General features: G+C 54.2%; 1 protein-coding gene across 5 annotated transcripts; it reads right to left on the bottom strand.

Annotated features, from left to right (window-relative positions):
• Nucleotides 1-1144: 1144 nt before the first annotated feature.
• TOR3A (torsin family 3 member A) lies at nucleotides 1145-22676 on the bottom strand. 5 transcript variants are annotated; one of them, XR_016210341.1, is made up of 7 exons: nucleotides 22092-22478; nucleotides 21638-21751; nucleotides 17491-17737; nucleotides 16501-16904; nucleotides 15978-16156; nucleotides 1982-2106; nucleotides 1145-1768 (listed from the first exon to the last, which is right to left on the bottom strand). XR_016210341.1 is itself a non-coding variant. In XM_070077202.2 (6 exons), the coding sequence occupies exons 1-6, from the start codon at nucleotides 22345-22347 to the stop codon at nucleotides 1739-1741; spliced, it is 966 nt and encodes a 321-aa protein (XP_069933303.2). In that variant the 5' UTR covers nucleotides 22348-22676; the 3' UTR covers nucleotides 1145-1738. The 5 variants fall into 5 exon arrangements, 2 of the variants coding, with proteins under 2 accessions (XP_069933303.2, XP_069933302.2); XR_016210342.1 differs by having other exon boundaries at nucleotides 17472-17737; nucleotides 22092-22474; XR_016210343.1 differs by lacking the exon at nucleotides 16501-16904 and having other exon boundaries at nucleotides 22092-22472.
• Between the last annotated feature and the right edge of the window lie 344 nt (nucleotides 22677-23020).

Here is a 23020-nt window from a genome sequence, read left to right as displayed (position 1 = left end):
TGCTGCTGTTGGTTTTATTCACTGTTTTCTGGTTTCACAGGTGTGCATGTGAGAGGCCTGTGCGTGCAATGCCCAGTGAGTTCCAAACAGGTTCTGAGTAAATGTAGCGCTAACAGAGAACGCGCGGGCCCTCTCGAGGGCACATGCTGTTTCCTCGATATTTTTTTAAAAGTGGGTGCTTTATGCATAACCTTCATTAGGAAGGAGCAGGTCACACACAGGTGCACACCCGGCCCGTCCGCCGCCTGCAGCCCGCTGCTGTCAGCTCAGAGTCTTCGAGGAGACTACCCCCTGTGACCTTCCCACTCCACGCTCTCCTTGTACTGCTGTCCACGCCCAGGACTGGGGTCAGACACGGGAGCTGGGGCCTGGCGTTCAGCTGCAGTTGTGTTAGGTTGGTACCTTACTGCGCTGCGCCACCGCCCACCTGGTGTAGGGTGGAAACTCCTCCAGTGTGGACAGGAACCAACTTCCTTTTTATGTCTGCAGCTCTGTGTTCTGAGCACTGGTAGGTACAGCTGGGCTCAAGTGGAAACGAGGATGAAAGTGAGGTTAGCTCCGGGTGGAAGGTGACCGAGGCGACTCCTGCCCAGGCAGCCTGGCTCCAGGGAACTGGCCCGCAAGTGCTGTGGTGTGCCTGCGGCTTGCAGGTGGACAGCACACCATGGGGGGGGTGGGGGCACGTGCTAGGATCAGGTGGCCTGCATACCGTCTCCAGACGCGCTGAGTGGACGGACTAAAGGATGGTGAGTGGCAGCCATGCCCACCTGGGCCGCATGAGTGGTGTGAAACTGGGCTGCTTTATTTACTGGCCATTTGTATGGAGGACCCGCGATGGCTGTGCTCGGTACTCCCTAACCCTAGGGCAGCACTTGAGTAATGGAGTGCAACAATGTGTGTGCCGGGGTTGGAGGGACAGAGGGGTTCCATTTCCCGGGGGCTCAAGACGAGAGCTTTGGGAAGAGACAGAGGAAAGACCTGGGCTGTGCCTGTCACTGTCTTCCGCATGCTGCCACGCCCTCCTCCATCCTGTGTTTGTTTTTAACCTGGGTGCTGAGAGGTAGCACTGTGCAATGGCAGCCCATCTCCGCCACGGCCCGCAGGAGTCCCCGAGCCTGGCTCTCAGGCAGAAGGCTGGCCGAGGTGGTAGAAAGCCACATTTTAATCTTGGCCAAGGCAAGGCTCCTTCTTGCATTGTTGTGTTTGTCGTACAAGCCACCACCCCCATGCTTTACAAACACACACAGGCTGTCCGCCCCCTCGGCCACAGAGCGGCAGTCTCTGCTTTGGCACCTGACGCCCACCGCGCCCCCCACCCCACCCGCTGAGGTCTGCACACAGGAGCTGCGAGCCCAGGGAGGCCCGTGCAGAGTCCTGGCAGCAGGCGCCTCTCACTGGCGCACCTTGTGGAGTGGGAGTTGCTAAGGCACCTGGTGTCGTTCCCACGAGAGCGGCGGCTGGGAGCCACGGTGCCCCTCCCGTAGCGTGCTCCCTTGGCCCAGTCTTGGTCTGAGTGCTCACGGCAGGAAGTAGTGAATTCTCTGGGAAACAGACTTGCAGCCCTGGGCTGAGAAGCGCTGCCCCTCCTTGGGGACGTAGACCATGAGCCGGGCGATGCTGTCCAGGGCCTCCTCTGTGTACGCGAGCCCTTGGCTCAGGAAAGCGTCCCGTGCGCACAGCCGCACGTGGCCGAACTCCAGGGGCAGGAAGGGGACGAAGGCGTCGATCAGGTTTTCCTTCACCAGGCGGCTGGCGCCGAAGCCGCTGTCTGAAACCAAGACGCAGAGTTACATTCAGGGCTGGGGCTGGCGGCTGCGAGGGCCGGAACCGTGCAGCTGTGTGCATCCCCTGCAGGCAGGGTGGAGCACGCCAGGGGCCGGGCCCGGGGCCTCAGTAGCCACCGCTCGTATTCCCTGGGCTGACCGGGTGGGCTCCTCGTGTCTGCACCCGCCCTGGCTCCCTCCAGCCCTGGGTCACTCACCCGTGGACGCCGCGACCTCAGCCCGGAGCTGGGGCTCCAGCTGCTCCGCGGTGATTTCCTCCCGGGCCCTGCCAGCCTGCAGCCACTCCAGGACCAGCTCGTTGATGACATTGCCCCCAAGGTTACTAAGAGAGAGAGAAGCACCCGTTAACTCGGCTTTAAATTGAGCTTCCCCAAGCCTTACCGAAAGGACGGGGACGAGGCCCGCTCTTCCCTCCCAGGAGCTGCTGTCGCAGCCCAGAGGCCACGGCCACGCAGTAAGTCACGGCTGTGCTTTGCCGGCCATGGTCCCGTCCTTACTGAGTGCTGCCGCTAGGGGGCGCGGGGCAGTGTGGCCCCAGCCGCACTCCAGTAAGGATCTCCCTGCTGAGACACCCCCCCGGCGGAACAGCTGTTCCCACCCCAGCCACCTTCCTGGGAGCCAGGGGAGAGACCACAGTGTCTGCCTTTAGTCAGAGAAGACAAGACACATGCAGAAGGGGGAAGGAGAGAGAGGCCCCCTACCCCGCTTCCTCCCGGCCCGAAGCAGCTGGATACGGGGAGAGGTGTCTCACGGCCCGCCCGAGCGTACAGCGAGGGAACCAGCACGTGGGCTTCAAACAGAGACCACCCCACCACCCTCCCCCCAACCCCTGGAGATAGCAGGTGCATAAGCTCTGGGAGTGCCAGGCCCTCCGCGACGAGCCCCAGCACCAGATAAAGCCCAGAGAGTCCCCCTCCCCAGGCAGGGACGGGTCCACTTGGGGATTGCTTCGGCCATGCTGGGACTCAATCCAGCACCAGGCAGACCCTAACGGTGCTCTCGGCTCAGGCCACCACCTGCAGCACCCACGGCCCCAGTTGATAGATTCCTGACCGCACAGTGGCTGCTCACGGCGGCCCCGGGCCTGAGTCCACCCCAGTAGCCCCTGGTGTCCCTGTACGGAGACGCCCAGCCTTCCGACCCTGGTCGTAGGAAGAAGCTCCCAAGGATGAGCCAAGCCCTTCTCCAGTTCATTCTGAAGAACATGCCCACTGCAGATCTGGGCCAAACAGGCACGGGACCCCCGGCAGTAACACACCAAAGCAGGGGCGTGGCACGCACTGACTTAGGGCGCCGTTTAGTGCAGAAACAGCAGAAGTGAGAACCCAAGGCTGCTTAGGACTTCTGCATGGGGGTTAAGACACCCACCTTGCATCCGAGTGTCCGGCTTTGCACCCTGGCTCCACCCCCGATTCTAGCTCACGTGCGCCTGGGAGGCAGCAGGCGATGGCTCAAGTAGCTGGGTCCCTGCCGCCCACACGGGAGGTTTGGATTGAGGCCTGGCTCCTGACTTGGGCCTACCCCAACTATTGCAGGCATCTGGAGAGTCACCTAGAAGACTGGTTTGTGGCGGAGCAGGGTAAGCTGCCGCCTGCCTCCCCTAGCAGAGCACCGGTTCGAGTCCCAGCTGCTCTGCGTCTGCTCCAGCGCCGTAATGCTCCAGCGAAGGCGGCAGCAGAAGGCCCAAGGTGCTTTGTCCCCTGAAAACCAGATGGGGCTGGGCCGGGCTGAAGCCGGGAACTCCGCTGCTCGTGGCCATTTTGGGAGTGAGGTGAATGGCTGGAGGATCGATCTCTCACATTTTCAAATAAATAAATCTTAAAACTTTTTTAAGCTCTGTTTTTAGGAAATACCTGTCTTAAACTCAGAGAGCAGCAAGTGAACGTAGAGAAATGATTCTATTCACTCACAGAGATGGAGTTAACCTTGAAATCAAACCTTTCAGAAAGGAACAGTAAGCAAAAAACTTCCAAGTGTGGCAGAAGGTAGCAAACCAAAATAGGTCAAAGGGAAGAGAGGAGGAGTGAGTTCCAGGCAGGCTAACCAGACCTACACAGCTGAAGGGGAAGAAATGAACCAAGAATGAAGACGGCTGGAGGGAACTCGGGGAGCGGGTTCAGAGCAAGTATCTTACTGAGGTTCAAGAGGGACTTGAGAGGGCAAGAAAAGCATATTCCAAGAGAATATCGGGGCCGGCGCTGTGGCGTAGCGGGTAAAGCCACCGCCTGCAGCACTGGCATCCCATATGAACTCAGGTTCAAGTCCCGGCTGCTCCACTTCGGATCCAGCTCTCTGCTGTGGCCTGGGAAAGCAGTGGAGGATGGCCCAAGTGCTTGGGCCCCTGCACCCACGTGGGAGACCCAGAGAAGCTCCGGGTCTGCCCAGCTCCATTGCAGCCATTTGGAGAGTGAGCCTGTGGACGGAAGATCTAACTCTGCCTCTCAAATAACTCTTAATAGCAGAAGACACCCCTGCCCAAGATAGAACAGCCCAGGTGCAGGAAGGCTGGTCACACCGTGCAGATTCAGTTCAACCTAGTTGGTCCCAGGTCGGGTTGTAATCATGCTCTCCAAGGTTACAGCTAAAGAGGATTGTCAAAGCATCAGGGTGTCTCCCTCTGCCTGGCTGCAGCCACAGCAAAACGCTAGGCGAGCAGCGGAAGCTTGCCAGCCAGGAATTCTGTGCTCAGCAAAGCTGTCTTCTGGATAGGAGGGAGAAAGGACATCTCCAGTCCAAAGCTGAGAGAGTACATCAGACCATCTAACAAGAGATACAAGAGCGGGGCTGGCACTGTGGCGCAGCAAGTTAAAGTCCCAGCCTGCAGCGCTGGCATCCCACATGGGCACCAGTTCTAGTCCCAGCTGCTCCACTTCCGATCCAGCTCTCTGCTGTGGCCTGGGAAAGCAGTGGAGGATGGCCCAAGTCCTTGGGTCCTTGCACCCATGTGGGAGACACAGAGGAAGTGCCTGGCTCCTGGCTTCGGATTAGCGCAGCTCTGGCCGTTGCAGTCATTTGGGGATTGAACAGGTGGATGGAAGATCCATCTCTATATATATATATAACTCTTTCAAATAATAATAAAAAAAATACCAGAGGAAGTTTTCAAACTGATAGACACAAGAGTCAGAAGACAACAAGAGAGGTAGAAAACTCACTGGTATGAGTAACAATACAAGTTCACAGTGATCTAAAATACAGCAACCATGATGCATAAGCCATTTAGTTAGAATACTCAGTACAGGTGTTCTAGAAAAATATGAAATAGGACATCAAAAATTCCAAATCTGGGGAGTGCAAGTGTATAGTTCATTTATATTTCTCTAGTCTTCATTTCTGTCTTTATATAAATAATAATGGATCTTTAAAATAACGATCCTCTTATTTTTAAGGGGCAGAGTGGGGACCAGTGCTGTGGTGCAGTAGGGTAATCCTCCATCTGCAGTGTCCGCATCCCATATGGGCACTGGTTTGAGTCCTGGCTGCTCCACTTCCCATCCAGCTCCGTGCTATGGCCTGGGAAAGCAGTAGAAAATGGCCCAAGTGCTTGGGCCCCTGTACCCACGTGGGAGACCCGAAGAAGCTCCTGGCTTCAGCCTCACCCAACCCTGGCCATTGTGGCCATGTCGGGAGTGAACTAGCAGATGGAAGACCTCTCACTTTCTGTAACTCTGCCGAATGAATGAATGAATATTGTTTAAGAAAAGAAAAAAAGCCAAAGGTCGGCAGCGTTCAGCATGTGAACCAGAGATTCTTGCAGGGGGAACAGGTCTACAGTCCCCATGGTCTTAGAGCCTGGCTGGGTGGCTACACCCACAGACTCCCAGAGTCAAAACACCAAGGCAGCTCTGCCTCTCTGCTGATGGACAGACTGGCAGGGCGGAGAGACACCTCTGGCCCCTGCGACTGTGCGACTATTGTGTACTTGAGACCTGGGAGACTGGCAGTCACACGAGAAAGGGGAGGGGGTAGCTGGGTAACGAGCTCCACCACGCCCAATTGGGCGTTACCCTGGAAACCTGTCCCACCCTAGAACTCCCAGGCCACACCCACCACCACCTCCTGGTACTCACTGAAAAAGCAGACATGGACTGTGCCACAGAGGCTGAGCCCCAGGAAAAAGGCATCAGAAGAAAAATCAAAACAACTCCACAGACACCTAAAAATAGAGCCAGAAATTCAGGAAACAAGAGTAAAGAACACAAGAACGTTTCAGTATTAGAATGTGAAGATGAAGAGACTGAGGAAATACCAGAAATGGAATTCAAAAAATTATTCATATGATTACTCAAAAGCAAAGAGAACCACATTTACAAACTAGATAACCACACATGACATGAATGAAATTTTTCCACATGAAATTTTTGAAGAGAAATCAAAACGAAATATTACAACTGAAGAATTCAATAGACCACATAAAAAATGTGGTGGAAAGTCTTAACAGCAGAGTTCGCAAGGCAGAGAAAGAATATCTAAACTAGAAGACAAATCATTGGAAATCTTATAATCAGAAAAAGAAGAAAAAAAAACAAGAAGAAAATAGAAAACTTAAAAACAGTTTTGGAGACCTATGGGATACTATTAAATGACTCAACATATGAGTCTTAGGGGTTTGAGGGTGCAGAGAGAGTGAACTAGAAAACCTAGTTAGTGAAATAATAACAGAAAACTTCCCCTATTTGGAGGAAGAAAGGGATATCCAAGTAGAGGAAGCACATAGAACCCCTAACAGACAAGACAAGATCTTCACCACGCCACACTGCAGTCAAACTCTCCATAGTAAAACATAAAGATTCTAAAATGTTTACGAGAGAAATGCCACATTACTTTCAGAGGATCTCTAATTAGACTCACAGCTGACTTCTCATCAGAAACTACAGGTTATAAAGGAATGGCAAGATATAGACCAAGTCATAAAAGAAAAAACTGTCAACCCAGAATACTAGACCCTGCAAAGCTCACATTCATGAACAGAAACTGAAAGAATTTGTCACCACTTGTCCAGCCTTACAAAAGATGCTTAGGGGGTGCTACACACAGAAACACAGGAAGATAGCCATCATTACAAAAGAATGAGATGGCAGAAAACCCCCCAGTACAAGTACAAAAGAAATCCAAAGTAAACAATAGGAATAACTAGGGAAAAATGGCAGGGCCAAGTCATTACTTATCAACAGTCACCTTGAATGTAAGTGGCCTCAACTCTCCAGCTGAAAGATGCAGTGGCAGAATGGATTTAAAAACAAGACCCATCGATTTCCTGCCTACAAGAAACACGTCTCCCCAACAAAGATACACGCAGCCTGAAAGTGGAAGGACGGAAAAAGATAGTCCATGCTAACAGAAACCAAAAAAGAGCTGGTGTTGCCATCCTAATACCAGATAAAATAGACTTTAACATAAAATATATTTAAAGAGACAAAGAAGGGCACTATGTAATGATTAAGGGATCAATTCAATAATAGGATGGGACTATAATAATGTATACACACACAACCACAGGATGCCTAGCTATTTAAAAGAAGCACTAAGAGACCTAAAGGAAGACAGAGACTCCAATACAATACTAACGGGGGTCTTCAATATCCCACTCTCAACAATGACAGATAAACCACACAGCAAATCACCAAGGAAACAAAAGAGTTAACTGACACTATAGACCAAATGAGGCTAACAAATATCTACAGAACGTGTCACCCCACAGCGGCACAGTACACACTCTTCTCGTCAGTGCATGGAACTTTCTCTAGGATACAGCACAGCTAGGCCACAAAGCAAGTCTCAGCAAATTCAAAAAAAATTTAAATCATTTGCTACATCTTCTCTGACCACGATGGAATGAAGCTGGAAATCAACAACTCAAGAACCGCTGGATCATACAGAAACACATGGAGACTGAACAACTCAAGAACCGCTGGATCATACAGAAACACATGGAGACTGAACAACATGCTCTTGGGGCCCAGCGCCGTGGCTCACTTGGCTAACCCTCCGCCTGCAGCGCCGGCATCCCATGTGGGCGCCAGGTTCTAGTCCCGGTTGCTCCTCTTCCAGTCCAGCTCTCTGCTGTGGCCCAGGAAGGCAGTGGAGGATGGCCCAAGTGCTTGGGCCCTGCACCCGCATGGGAGACCAGAAGGAAACACCTGGTTCCTGGCTTCAGATCGGCACAGCACACCAGCCATAGCAGCCATTTGGGGGGTGAACCAATGGAAGGAAGACCTTTCTGTCTCTCTCTCTGTAACTCTACCTGTCAAATAAATAAATAAATAAATCTCTTAAAAAAATGAAAAACATGCTCTTGAACAAACAATAGGTCAGAGAAGAAATAAAATTTCTAGAAACAAATGAAGATGACAACACATCATATGAAAATTTAAGGGATACAGCAAAAGCAGTGCTAGGAGGGAATTTTATAGCAATTGGTGCCTACACGAAGAAACTGGAAAGGCACCAAATAAATGAACTGTGACTGCATCTCAAGGACCTAGAAAAACAACAGCAAGCCAAACCCAAAACTAGTAGGAGGAAATAAATAATTAGAAGTAGAGAATAAACAAATTTGAAACAAAAAAAAATACAAGTGAAATGAAAAGCTGATTTTTTGAAAAAATAAAATTGATAAATTAACCAAAAAAATGGGAAAAGACCCAAATCATTAAAATGAGATGAAAAAGGAAATGTAACAACAAACACCAAAGAAATAAAATGAATCATCATTACTACAAAGAGCTGTTCGCCAACAAATTAGGAAACCTATAAGAAATGATAGATTCCTAGAAAAATACAACCTACCAAAACTGAGTCATGAAGGTACAGAGAACCTAAACAGACCAATAACCAAGACGGATATGGAATCAGTACTAAAGGCCCTCCCAACAAAGAAAAGCCCGGGACCGGATGGCTTCACGGCTGAATTCTACCAGACATTTCAAGAACTAACTCCAATTCTTCTCAAGCTACTCAAAACAATTCAAAGGGAAGAAATCCTCTCAAACTCCTTTTATGAAGCCCGCATCACCTTAATATAGATCATACAGAAATGAATTCCTAAACCTGAAAAGGATGCAACAGAGAAAGGAAACTATACCCTAATATCCCTGATGAACAAAGATGTAAAAATTCTCCCCAAAATTCCAACTAATTGAATCCAACAACACATCAGAAAGCTCATTCACCTGGACCAAATGGGATTTATCCCTGGTATGCAGGGATGGATCAACATTCACAAATCAATGTGATACACCACATTAACAAACTGAGGAACAAAAACCATATGGTTACCTCAATAGATGCAGAGAAAGCATTTGATAAAATACAACACCCTTTCATGATGAGAACCTTCAGCAAATTGGGTATAGAAGGAACATTCCTCAACACAATCAAGGCAATGTATGACAAACCCATGGCCAGCATCCTATTGGATGAGGAAAAGCTGGAAGCATTCCCACTGAGATCCGGTACCAGTAAGGGATGCCCACTCTCACCACTGCTATTCAATAGAGTCCTGGAAGTTTTAGCCAGAGCCATTAGGCAAGACAAAGAAATCAAAGAGATACACACTGGAAAAGAGGAAATCAAACAGATGACATGATCCTCTGTGTAGAGGATCCCAAAGGCTCCACTGAGAGACTATTGGAACTCACAGAAGAATTTGGTAAAGTGGCAAGCATACAAAATTAACACAGAAAAATCAACAGCCTTTGTATACACAGACAACATCACAGCTGAGAAAGAGCTTTTAAGATCAGTCCCATTCACAATAGTTCCAAAAAGAATCAAATACCTTGGAATAAATTTAACCAAGGATGTCAAAGATCTCTACGATGAAAATTACAGAGGCCAACGCAGCGGGTTAATGCCCTGGCCTGCAGTGCCAGCAGCCTATATGGGCGCCGGTTCAAGAGCCGGCTGCTCCACTTCCAATCCAGCTCTCTGCTGTGGCCTGAGACAAGTCCTTGGGCCCTTGCACCCACGTGGGAGGCCCAGAGGAGGGTCCTGGCTCCTGGATTCAGATCAGCGCAGCTCCAGCCATTGTGATCAGCTGGGGAGTGAACCTGTGGTTGGAGGACCTCTCTCACTCTCTGCCTCTCCTTCTGTGTAATTCTGATTTTCAAATAAATCTTAAAAAAAATTTCAAAAGACTAAAGAAAGAGAAGACATTAAAAAATGGAAAACTCTACCATGTTCATGCATTGGAAGAATCAACATCATCAAAATGTCTATATTACCAAAAGCAATTTATAGATTCAATGTGATCCCAATCAAAAATACCAATGACATTCTTTGCAGATCTAGGGAAAACTATGCTGAAATTCATATGGAAACAAGAGACCCCGAATAGCTAAAGCAATCTTATACAACAAAAATAAAGCCATAGGCGTCACAATACCCAATTTCAAGACATACTACAGGGCAGTTATAATCAAAACAGCCTGGCACTGGCACAGAAACAGATGGATAGGGGCCGACATTGTGGCACAGTGGGCTAAAGCCTTGGCCTGTGGCGCTGGCATCCCATACAAGCACCGGTTCAAGTCCCAGTTGCTCCTCTTCCTATCCAGCTCTCTACCATGGCCTAGGAAAACAGAGAATGGCCCAAGTTCTTGGGCCCTTGTGCCCACATGGGAGACCTGGAGGAGGCTCCTGGCTCCAGATCAGCTCAGCTCTGGCCATCACAGTCATTTGGGGAGTGAACCAACAGAATGGAAGACTTCTCTTTCTCTCTCTCTCTCTCTCTGGCTGTACCTCTCTCTGTAACTCTGTCTTTCAAATAAATAAAATAAATATTTTTTTAAAATAGATAGACCAATGGAACAGAATAGAAATGCCAGAATCAATCCATGCATATATAGCAAACTTATTTTTGATAAAGGAGCTAAAATCAACCCTTGGACAAGGACAGTGTCTCTAACAAATGGTGGTGGGAAAACTCGATCTCCACATGCAGAAGTATGAAACCAGACCCCTACCCTAACCCTTACACAAAAAGCCACTCAAGATGGATCGAAGACCTAAATCTATGGCCCAGTACCACCAAATCATTAGAGAACATGGGGGAAACTCCACAAGACACTGACATAGACAAAGACCTCTTGGAAAAGACCCCAAAAGTACAGGCAATCAAAGCCAAAATTGATAAATGGGATTATATCAAGCTGAAAAGCTTCTATACGGCAAAAAACAAAAACAACAACAACAAAAAAAGTGGAGAGACAACAAAATGGGAAAAAATATTTGCAAAGTACGCAACTGATAAAGAGTTAACATCCAGAATATATAAAGAGCTCAAGAAATTCAACAACAAAACAAAACAGTCCAGTAAAGAAATGAACGAAGGACTTAAACGGGCATTTTTCATAAGAGGAAATTCAAATGGCCTAGACACTTGTGAAAATGCTCAGCATCACTAACCATCAGAGAAATGCAAATCAAAACCACAACAAGGTGTCACCACACTCCAGTGAGAATGGCTCGCGTACAGAAATCATCAAATGACAAACGCTGGCGAGAACGCGGGGAAAAGGTACCCCGGCCCACTGGTGGTGGGAATGTGAACTGGTCCAACCACTGTGGAAGACCTGAGAAATCTGAATATAGACCTCCAAATGACCCAGCCATCCCACTCCTGGGAATCTACCCAAACCAAAATGAATCAGTATACAAAAGAGTTATCTGTACCCCCAATTTTAACTGCAGCACAAGTCACAATAGCTAAGATATGTAAACAACCCAGATGTCCAACTGTTGACTGGATAAAGAAATTATGGCATATACGCACTATGGAATACTGTTCAGGCGTAAAAACAAATAAAACCCTGTCTTTCGCAACAAGCTCGTAGCAAATGGAAACCATCATACTTAGTGAAATAAGCCATTCCCACAAAGACAGATGTGTTTTCCCAATCCACTGTAACTAACAGAGTACTTGACAAGTAATGTACTGGACTGAAACAGACTTCCCGAGATTCCATGATTGTTCACAGCCTTTGTCTCTTCATAGAGGAACAGTGTTTTGTTCTGTGTTTTTTCTTCCTACTATTTGTTGAGCGCTATTACTTAATGTAGGGTTAACTACATGATCATTAAGTGTACTGAAAACAGAGCGTGCTAAAGGTTAGCAGTGGGAATCCGAGAGGGAGGGGGAGGAGGGGCTGGAGTGGGGAGGAGTCCCACTATGTTCCTAAATCTGTATATATGAAATATGAAACTTGTACAACTTACATAAAATAAAATAAAATGGCCAAAGACAACAAGGGCTGGCAAGGATGAGGAATGATGGGAATGGCCACCTAGGCTGTTGAGAACGGAGCACAGCCATTGTGCAGAACAGTCCAGGGACCAAGCCACAGCCCTGCGCGGGAACCAGGAGACAGCCACATTCCCGCAGCCCATCCATAACACCCAAGACCTGGAAACAACCTGTGTCCACCCACCGAGGCCTGGACAACGCGCCACAAATCACAACAGAGCCTCTTCAGCCACAGAAGGCGATGCTGTCTTGTCATTTGGGCCCACACAGACGGAACTGGAGGTCATTACGTCATGCGAAATATGACAAGTCCCACATGATCTCATTCACCCATGGAATGTAAAACAGCGACCCCATAGAAGTGGACAGCAGAATGGTTCATGCACACCACGTCAGAGTCAGGTTCTACTGACTCTAGATGGTGATAATGCACTGTTTATGTCTCTGAAAAAAACCGAAGGACTTTGAGTGTGCTCACAATGAAGCGAACTTAAATGTGGGAGGAGCCAGGTGCGTTTGCCCCGATTTGGGCAGCACACGGATTGGCACATCACATGGGCCCCACGTGAACAAGGACAATGCTCATGTCACTTCTAAAAAGAAAGAAAGCCTTAGACAAAACATTTCGTTCAGGAGGCTCCCCGGACAGGAGCCTGGGCCGGGCCGGCAGGTGGGGCGCGGGCCGGCAGCACTGTGGGGGTTTGCCTCCGGCTGCTGGCTGCTCCCTCCCCACGGTGACACAGGGGAGCGGAAAGCTTGGTTTCACACTCCGGAGCGATTTGTACTTCCTGTGGGCTCTCCAGGGTTGGTGATGGCTTCAGGCAGCTGGAACAGTGATAGAAGCCCGGGAAAGAGGAAGGAGGATGGGCTAAGGAGAAGAAACCACGGCACCCCTCTGAGATGGCCAGGGGCCGGTGCTGTGGCACAGCAGGTAAAGCCGCCGCCTGCAGTGCTGGCTTCCCATATGGATGCTGGTTCAAGTCCCAACTGCTCCTCTTCCGATCCAGCTCTCTGCTATGGCCTGGGAAAGCAGTATAAGATGGCCCAAGTCCTTGGGTCCCTGCATCCGCGTGGGAGACCCAGAGGAAGCTCCTGGCTCCTGGCTTCAGATCGGCACAGCTCCAGCCATTGTGGCCATCTGGGGAGTGAACCAGCAGATAGAAGACCTCCCTCTCCCTCTCTCTCTCTCTCTCTCTCTCTCTCTCTCTCTCTCTCTCTCTCCCTCCTCTGTGTAACTCTGGCTTTCAAATAAATAATCTAAGAAAGAAAGGAAAAGAAAAGAAAAGAGCCAGGATTGGGGTGGCAGAGACCTGGGGCTGGAGCACCCCCTGCAAGGACCCCTCCCCTCTGCCCCAGCTCCCTGCGCACGGCTCTTCCACCCCACCCACTGCACTCACCCCTCCCCCGCCCCCTTCAACAGCCCCAGCCCTGGCCGTTCCCTAGCTCTGCACATGCCCTTCCCCCTGCTCCTGCCCAGGCCCTGCAGAATGGGGGGTCCATCAGAACCGTGGGGGGAGGCAGGCGGCAAGTAGGGAGTGCGGCCCCCACACCTCCATCTCTGTCCTCACAAAGCCCTGAGTGCCTCTGACACGGCTGTGAGCGCCTGGTGCATCCTGCACCCGGATTCTATGGGGCTCCTGGGACCACAGCAGGCGGGGCGAGGCAGGGGGGGTACATCCTTCCTGGCTGAGCACCTCAGTCGGGACCGCCCAGGCGGCTGCGTGGTCCAGCGCCGCCTTCCCATGGGGCCGGAATCTGCCCCCAGCTGCAGGGCTCCTGCAGGAGCAGGGGGCCAGTGTCGGGGGAGGGGCTGTCGCAGGGCCGCTGGGCTCCCAGTGACCCCAGCTCAGGCAAGACAGGAGATGGTCCCAAGAGGCAGGGCAGGCAGCCGCGTGTACACTGGCACGGGCTGCGGGGCCGGCCATCACGGGGAGGGGAGCCAAGTGGGGCTCAGCCACCCAGGGCCAGGGGCAACCACAGACTAAATGCACGTTTGTTGGTGCCTCCTCCGAGCCCCCTCGGGAGGGGGCCATTTGGGAGTGAACCAGCAGGTAGAAGATCTCTCTCTCTCTAACTCTCTCTCTCTCTAACTCTCTCTCTAACTCTCTCTCTCTCTCTCTCTAACTCTGCCTCTCAAATAAATAAAGCTTAAAAAAAAAAAATCCTCCGGGCTGGTGCTGTGGCATAGTGGGTGAAGCCGCAGCCTGCAGCACTGGCATCCCATATGGGCGCCAGTTCAATTCCTGGCTGCTCCACTTCCGATCCAGCTCCCTGCTAATGTGCGTGAGAAGGCAGCAGCACGTGGCCCAAGTGCTTGGACCCCTGCCACCTCAATGAAGCGCCTGGTTTTGGCCTGGCCCAGCCACAACCGCTGGGGAACCACCTGGGGAGTGAACCAGTGGATGGAAGACCCCTGCCCCCTTCTGTAACTCTTTCAAATAAAATAAATCTATAAAATTTTTTTAACAAAGAAAGCCCACCACAGAGGGGCAGTGAATTGGAGCTCAGCGTAGAAGTCCAGTCCAGAGACTCAGCGGTCTCCCCCAACCCATCAGAATACCTGTGACCCTCAGGGCCTGGGGGCAGTCGCTTTTGGGGCCCCCGGGCCTGGGGAGGGGAGCACTGGTAGCCTTGGATGTCCATGGCCTGGAGTGGACTAGTGGACTATGACAACGCGACCTGGCCCAGGCCCACAGCGGAGTCCCTGGACCCTGAGGCCACAGGTTTGTACATGGTCTTCCACGTCCCTGTCCCAGTCACACGGCTTCCTCCTCGAGGGCTCAGAGGCTCCCGGGGAGCAGACACGGCCTCTGCCCAGCAGACTCAGCCCGGGGAGGGCCGTCCCAGGCCCTGCCTACACATCCTGAGACCTGAGACCGCACATTCCAGCGAGGCTGGGTCACTGGGGGAGGGGCAGGGCTGGCGTGGGGACAGCCCACAAAGCCTGAATACTACCAAGGCAAATATCTGCCCAGAGACGGCAGGGTCACCAGGTCACGCTGGGCAGCTGTGACCCAGACGAGGGTGTGGGCTTCCCAAGCGAAGCAGCAGGTGGGAGAGGCCAGCGGGGTGCAGAGCTGGGAGGAAGGGGCACGAGGGGAAGACGACGGCACAGGTGCAGAAGTAGAAGGGGTCTCTGCAAACGTGGGGGCACCCCGAGCTGCCGTCCCCATGCTGCACCCACTCTGAGCAGTGGTTCAGAGGGGCCCCCAAACTCCCACCCATCAACACCACATGGGAGGGCGGCGGTGGGGGAGCCATGGGGTCACCTCCATTCGGCCACTTCTGCATTTGGGCTCCTCCGCTGAACTGGCTGCCAAGGGGCTCTGCCTTGGACAGTGGCCAGCGGCCCGGGCCCTGGGGACAGGACTGAAGCCCGAGGCTTTGTTGTCCTCACCTACGGAAGGTGAGCACTCCGGTCAGGCCAGGAGGGAGTGCTCTGTTCCCTTGGGACCACTCTGGGACACCCCCGTGCCCCCCCATACAGTGTGGTTCTGGGCGCACCTGCAAACACAGCAGGAAACATTTGCCATCAGCACGCGGGAATCCCAGCCCAGCACCGTTCACACCTGCTCCGTGCACGCCAGGGCCACACCTGCCTTCTGACTGCCCTGAGCAGGGCACTCTACACTTGCAACGTCCACTAGAGATGGCGCTGAACAAGTTCAAGTTCACATGCCCCAAAGCCGTGGCCAGAGCAACAGAAGCCCAGGAAGCCCAGCCAAGTCCCCGGGGGCAGTGTGGCAGACCCAGCGCAGCAGGTGCTCACTCGAGGTCAAGGTCAAGGCCGGCCACTTGCTTCAAGGCCTCCCAAGGCTGCAGGAGGAACCGGCTGCGCTGGCACTCACGGTGGTGCTCCCTCCCCGAGCAGGCTCCGCTGTACCTGGGGGTCTCAGCGACCCTAAGCGAGCCCCTCCACCGCCCGCCCGCAGCCCCTCGGAGCTCACCTGAGAAAAACGAATATGCTCCTCGGTGGCCCGGCGCGGGCGTCCCCGGGCGCGCGGCGCTCCAGGTGCGGCCCCAGGAGCTCCAGCAGCTCGGGGTGCAGCTTCTCGGCCTCGTCGAAGATGAACAGGGTCTGGCGGCAGCGCTGCTGAGTCTCCCGGATCTGGGCCATCAGCTGCTCCTGCACGGGATGCCAGGAGCTCCTGGGGGCCTGGGCGCACCTTCCCGCCCGCCCAGGTTTCCGGGAGCATGCGCAAGAGACTCCGCGGGCCGGCGGGCGTGCGCTCCACGCGGGGGCGGGGCGATAGCAAGCTTCCCAGGCGATTCTCCCGCGCCCTTGGTCTCCCCCAGCCCGGCTGTCAGCGCGGCCAGGGAGGGGAGGGCCAGCTCCCGGTCTGCTCTCCTCTGGCCCTAAGCAGGTGCCACCCGCAGCCTGCAGGATTCGGGCTATACCAGGCGGGGGAGGCTGGCATCCCAGCAGTGCCCCCACAGTTGAAGCCCACAGTTCTTCCGGGGAAGGCCCACCTGAGCAGCCACTTGCTGGTAGGACAGCTGGGGCTCAGGTCACCGAGCTCTCGCCCTCCAAGGCCGCAGGGAATCTGCCAAGTGACCCCGGCAGTCTGTGTCCTCAGGGGCTACACAATCCTTCCGGCTGGCACACTTCAAGTACCAGGCGGAAAGTCAAAGACAGGTGCCGTCACCTTGGCCAAGTCGGGAGGAGGGGCTGATCATCTGGCCGACTTTAAGGACTTGTCCCTGGGGCCGCAACACCGGCATCCCACAGCAGAGTGCTGGCTGTAGTCCCCACTGCTCTACTGTCGGAGCTCCCTGCTGATGCACCTGGGAAGGCAGCGGATGACGGCCCCAGTGCGTGGCTCCTGCTACCCACATGGGAGACCCAGCTGGAGTTCCAGGCTCCTGGCTTCCATCTGGGGAGTGAACCAGCAGATGGAAGATCTCTATCTCTGCCTTTCAAACAAATAAATAAATCTCAAAAAAAAAAAAAAAAAAAAAGGACAGGCAGTGCTGTGGCATAGTAGGTTCATCCTCCACCTGTGGTGCCGGTTCCAGTCCTGGCTGCTCCTATTCCGATCCAGCTCTCTGCTGTGGCCTGGGAAGGCAGTGGAGGATGGCCCAAGTGCTTGGGTCCCTGCACCCTCATGGAGAGACCTGGAAGAAGCTCCTGGCTCCTGGCTTCGGATTGGCCCAGCTCCAAATGCGGCCATTTGGGAAGTGAACCAATGGATGGAAGACCTCTCTGTCTCACCCTCTCTCTGTAACTCTCTATCTCAAATAAATAAATAAATCTTAAAAAAAAAAAAAAAAAAAAGACAGAGCTCAGGAGTGGTGTGGGACAAATCAGTCTTTCCCTGAGACACCCAGGGCTCCTGGGTGAGTGCATGGAGCAGGCGTCCCTGCTCCAGGGGGAGCCTCCCCCCAGCCCTGCAAGGAACGGCTGCTCTCGGGGGCCCTCTCCCGGCCTCGGCGGGCCTCACCTTGTACAGGTCCACGTACTTGGGGTGCGGGAAGTGGATCGTGGCGATGAGCATCCTGACACAGGCGCTCCTCTGCCCGTCTCGATACAGGTTCTCAGCCAGCATCCGGGCCACGAAGTTCTTGCCAGTGCCCGACCAGCCGTGGAAGGACAGCGCCAGGGCCTTGTCGGGCCGGGGCACTTCCAGGTAGCCCTTCACCGTGCGCAGGACCAGCTCCCGGGCCAGATGCTGGCCATGCAGTCGTCCACTCAGGTCCGAATCTAAGCCTGGGGGCGGGGAGAGCAGGCCACGTGAGCCACACCCTCGGCAGCCCCTCCCCCCAGCACCTCTGGACACCTCCAAGGGGGTCAGCTGTTCACCCTGGCTGGCCTCACAATGACAGGCCATGGGCAGGTGTGGGGAGCAACCCGGACTAGACTGAGTTACTGGAATTAAGACTTATTCTGTGCATCTGCTCTCCCACAATATGGTGCTGGGAGAGAAGAAAACAGCTTCTACACAGCTGCCTCCACTTCAGCCAATAAACAGCAGGACCTGCTCCTGATTGGAGGAGAGCAGCGTACTCGGCGTGTGGGCAGCCGAGTTAGGATTGGCGGAGGAGGACTATAAAGGAGGAGAGAGACGGCATGCACCAGGAACATCTAAGGGGAACATCTAAGGGGAACACCTGTGCAGCCCCCGAGAGAGCCGGCCGGCGGTGTGCCGCTCCCCTGCGGAAGTGGGGAATGTGGCCAGGGGGGGCTGCCCTTCCACAGAGGTGGAAGGGATAGTAGCCAACCCGGGAAGAACCAGCAGCAAACCCGGGGAGGGCCGAGCAGACGAAGGAACAGCGCAGGGTCCTGTGTCGTTCCTCCATGAAGAGGGGGAGCGACAGGCAGGACTTCAGGGCTATTCTCATTAGAGTCTGAAGCCAAGGAGGGGCAGGTGTCTGGGGCTGTGGCTAGGTCCCTGCTTGGGACTCTCACACATCCCCTATCTAGGGCCTGGGTGCGAGTCCTGCCTCCACTTCCTGCTACCGTGCACCCTGGGAAACAGAGGGTGATGGCTCCAGTACGTGGGTCCCCACCACCCACGTGGGAGACCTAGATGGAGAGAGAAAGACTGCACTCCGCCAGGGCTGCAATTTAGCAAACATTGTTGCGATGCTGTGGCACACACCAAGCCCTTCCTCTTAGCATGAGGACAGGAGGGCCGTGTTGCCTGCTGGGGTGAGGGCCAGGCCGAGGACAAGTGACCCTGGGAGAGGACTGCCCCGAGTCTGGCAGCCGGGGGAGGCGAGACAAGGAGCCCAGCACAGGTGCACCTGTGCCCCAGCCAGAGCAATTTGGACGTCCGAGCCCCCAGGGGGAACAATGGGCATGCTTCGGACAAAGGTCACCGGTCGGCTGACCGCCCACAGCTTATCCTGAGTTGGCAGAAATCCTGACCTGCACCAGTCGATATTTTGTTCTGAGCCACACCATGGCCCCTAGATACACTGTGTCATTGGCATCTGACACATTTGTCATTGACATTAAATGACCTTTTTCTGTGGTTGTTAAAGATTTATTTTATTTGAAAAAGAGAGTTTGCGAGAGACAGAGAGTGAACCGCTGGTTCACTCCCCAAATGACTCCAATGGCTGCGGCTGGACCAGGCGAAAGCCAGGAGCCTGGAACACCATCTGGGTCTCCCACATGGGGGCAGGGGCCCAAGGACTTGGGCCATGTTCTGCTGCTTTCCCAGGTGCACTAGCAGGGAACTGTATTAGGAATGGAGCGGCCAGGACCGAACTGGTGTCCTTGTGGGATGCTGGCGTCACAGGCGGTGGCTTTACTCTGTTGTGCCACAGCACCGGCCCAAATGACCTTTTTTTTTTTTTTCCAAATAACCTTTATTTAGGGTGGCCCTCACTTAAATAAGAGACTGCTAGGAGTGCACAGTTAGTCTAACGGTTACGACACCTGCGTCCACACTGGAGGGTCCTGCTCAATCCCTGTTCTAGCTCCTGGTTAACTTCCTGCTAGTTCGACCCTTATAGCTGATGGCTTGCTTTCTCTTCTCTAAAATAAACTAAAAAAAAAATTTTTAGGCAAGAAACTGCCCCCTGGAAAAAGAGGAACCTTTTGCACAAGACTGAACCAATGGTTTTTTATCAGAATAAGAGTCAAGATGCAAATCAGCTGTCCTATGCAAATTAAGCCACCTGAACTTAAATAAAACAAAACACCGGAAGAGGGCAGGTGCCGTGGTTAAGATGCCACCGGGGATGCCTGCCGGTGTCTGGGGTCAGTTTCAGCTCTGTTTCCGACGCCAGCTTCCTGCCTGTGTACACCCGGGGAGGCAGCAGGTGATGGATGTAATAATTGGATCTCTGACGCCCAGGGGGGAGACCTGGATTGAATTCCTTCCTCTTGGGTATCTGGGGATGAACCAGCAGATGTGAGTTCTCTCTGCCTCTCAAATAACAAAGTGAAAACAGATATAGGGGCTGGCGCTGTGGCACAGTGGGTTAACTCACTGGCCTGAAGCACCGGCATCCCATGTGGGCACCAGTTCGAGACCCAGCTACTCCACTTCACATCCAGCTCTCTGCTATGGCCTGGGAAAGCAGTAGAAGATGGCCCAAGTGCTTGGGACCCTGCACCCACGTAGGAGACCTGGAAGAAGCTCCTGGCTCCGGATCGGCGCAGCTCCAGCCGTTGCAGCCAACTGGGGAGTGAACCATTGGATGGACGACCTCTCTCTCTCTCTCTCTCTCTCTGCCTCTCTCTGTGTAACTCTCACTTTCAAATAAATAAATAAATCTTTAAAAAAAAGATATAAATATTTTTAAAACATGGGAGGGAGGCTGTTTAGTCGTGACAGACATGCAGCTGGATTGGAGGAGAGAAGGCACAGGTTCGCTGGTATGGGCATTTTCTTTTTCTTTTTCTTTTTCTTTTCTTTTTTTTTTGACAGGCAGAGTGGACAGTGAGAGATAGAGACAAAGGTCTTCCTTTGCCGTTGGTTCACTCCCCATTGGCCGCTGCGGCCAGCGCGCTGTGGCTGGTGCACAGCGCTGATCCGAAGGCAGGAGCCAGGTGCTTCTCCTGGTCTCCCATGGGGTGCAGGGCCCAAGCACTTGGGCCATCCTCCACTGCACTCCCGGGCCACAGCAGAGAGCCGGACTGGAAGAGGGGCAACTGGGACAGAATCTGGCGCCCTGACCGGGACTAGAACCCGGGGTGCTGGTGCCACAGGCGGAGGATTAGCCTAGTGAGCCGCAGCACTGGCTATGGTATGGGCATTTCAACCCAAGTGACGGCTAGTATTCTGCACTGGTTCATAATCAGAAACAACTTCCTGTTTCTCTCAGGGTGGAGAGCCGCCAAGGCATCCTCACTGATTCCGGATAATCCAGGAAAGCCACGTTTGCTGACTGAAGGTCAGAAAGGGACACATCGGCGGTTAACGCTCCGGCCTGAAGCGCCGGCATCCTACATGGGCGCTGGTTCTAGTCCTGGCTGCTCCTTTTCCCATCCAGCTCTCTGCTGTGGCCTGGGAAAGCAGTGGAGGATGGCCCACGTCCTTGGGCCCCTGCACCCACGTGGGAGACCTGGAAGAAGCTCCTGGCTCCTGGCTTCGGATCAGCACAGCTCCAACCATTGTGGTCAATTGGGGAGTGAACCAGCGGATGGAAGACCTCTCTCTCTCTCTGTAACTCTTTCAAATGAATAAATCTTAAAAAAATAATAATAATATAGGGACACTTCTCATCAGAACCCAGGCTGCCAATCAGTGACCTCACCTGATACTCCAACCACCCTCTGAGGGTGGCGTTCCCAGGTACTGGGAGACAAGGTACTCTGGCCTGACCCTGAGAGGTTACCGGCTAGGTCAGACTCATCCCTGCCAAACCTCCCAACACGTTCCTGCACACAGTAGGGGCTTAATAGATGCCAGCTCTTCCTCTTCCATGCTCCCAGGGATGGCGGGACGCAGCGAGGAAACAGGTGGCTGGGGGGGAAACTGTCAGTCTGGGTGACAACCCAGTCTAGTCCCCACCCAGCTATTTCCTCTCCGGCCAGTGCCCTACTCCGGCCCGTGTCCTAGCTGGGGGTGCTTGGCCCAGAGGATGGATGGGCGCCTGCACCCTCACATTTCCGCTGGTCTCCCCAGCTCCTTGAGGCCACAGGGGGTCCCACCTGTATAGTTGTTGGAGATCCTGCAGTCCCCGGTGTCGCAACAGGCCTGGACGCTGCAGTACCACGTGGCCAGGATTTCCAGGTACTGCTGGCCCAACACGGGGAGGCTCCAGCCTGGAAAAGGAGTTGCTGTGAGATGGGGGGACGGGATCCCCTGGCCCATGACCGGGAGGCGACAACTCTGCCAGCCGGTGTGCCGAAGCCAGACCCCGAAGTCAGCTCCGGGGCGCAGCGCAAGCTCACACCCGGCCTCCAGAGGCCGCAGCGGGCAGGCACCGTCGCGTCCATCGCTTCAAAGCCATCAAGGCGGACGACAGACCAGCACCTTAGCCCCCGGGCGCCAGGTCTGCGGGGTCACGGCCAGGGGGTTCGCAGGGGCTGCGACTCCGCTGGGCTCCTGCCCAGGCCTGGCAGGGGAGGGAGGCAGGCGGTGGGCGGCGGCACCGGCTCTTACCCGGGGGCGTCGCGGCAGCCTCGGCCTCCTCGCAGTCGCCGGGCCACACCCGGCAGCTGAAGAGCGCCCAGTACCGCCTGGAGAGGGCCCCGGCCGCCTTCAGCCGCTCGGGCAGGCGCTGGAGGCCCCGCCAGAGCCACGCCGAGCCCGGCTCCTCCGCGGCGCCGGGGCCCTCGGGCGCGCCGGGCAGCGCCGGCGGCGGCAGCAGCAGCAGCAGCACCTGCAGGAGGCCTCGGCCGAGCGGGCCGCGAGGCATGGCCGGGCCCGGGACGTCCGCGAGCGCCGGGCCGGGCGGGGCGCGCACTTCCCGGGCGGGCGCCGGCAAGGGCGCGGGCGGCGATTGGTGCGCCCTCGGCGACCGCCGCGCCGGCCGCGGGGCAGAGGGCTATTCCGGGGTGGTGCCGCTGCCCGGGGGGCAGGCTAGGCGAGCTCGCGCCCGGGGATGGCCCCTGCCGGGCCCCCTGCTGCCCTTCTGGGGCACCTCCGACGCGCCATGCCTGTGAGCGCGCGGGATCCGGCTCTCTGGGCCCGGAGCCTGCCCTGCGGATGGGGAAGCGAGGGCTCCACGGCTCCAGCAGCTGAGCTCCGGGCCGGAGGTACTTGGCTCTTGGAAACCCCCGAGTCATGGGGAAATCACAAGGGTTCCCGTCAGTGAGATTCTGTAACGGGGAAATTGTTAGCTCGGTTCTTTGTCTCACACGGAAGAAGCGTTCCCAAGCGGACAGCAGAGAGATTGAAAGATTTATTAGTAAGTGTCAAAGCCCTCCAGCCAGAACCACATGGAGGTGGGCTTCCAAGAGAGGAAAAACCCCAGAGGACCTGGAGCACGGGGTTTTTAAGTACAATTTCGGAGGGGAAAAAAAAAAAAAAAAAACTTGACAATCAGACTGGAATACCAGGCGGGGAGGAGAACCCATCAAAAGACCTGA

This window comes from Oryctolagus cuniculus, chromosome 7 (assembly GCF_051225735.1).
Source record: "Oryctolagus cuniculus isolate XC-2025 breed Fujian yellow rabbit chromosome 7, ASM5122573v1, whole genome shotgun sequence".
NCBI classification, from domain to species: domain Eukaryota; kingdom Metazoa; phylum Chordata; class Mammalia; order Lagomorpha; family Leporidae; genus Oryctolagus; species Oryctolagus cuniculus.
This window is presented reverse-complemented; position numbering and strand designations above follow the sequence as displayed.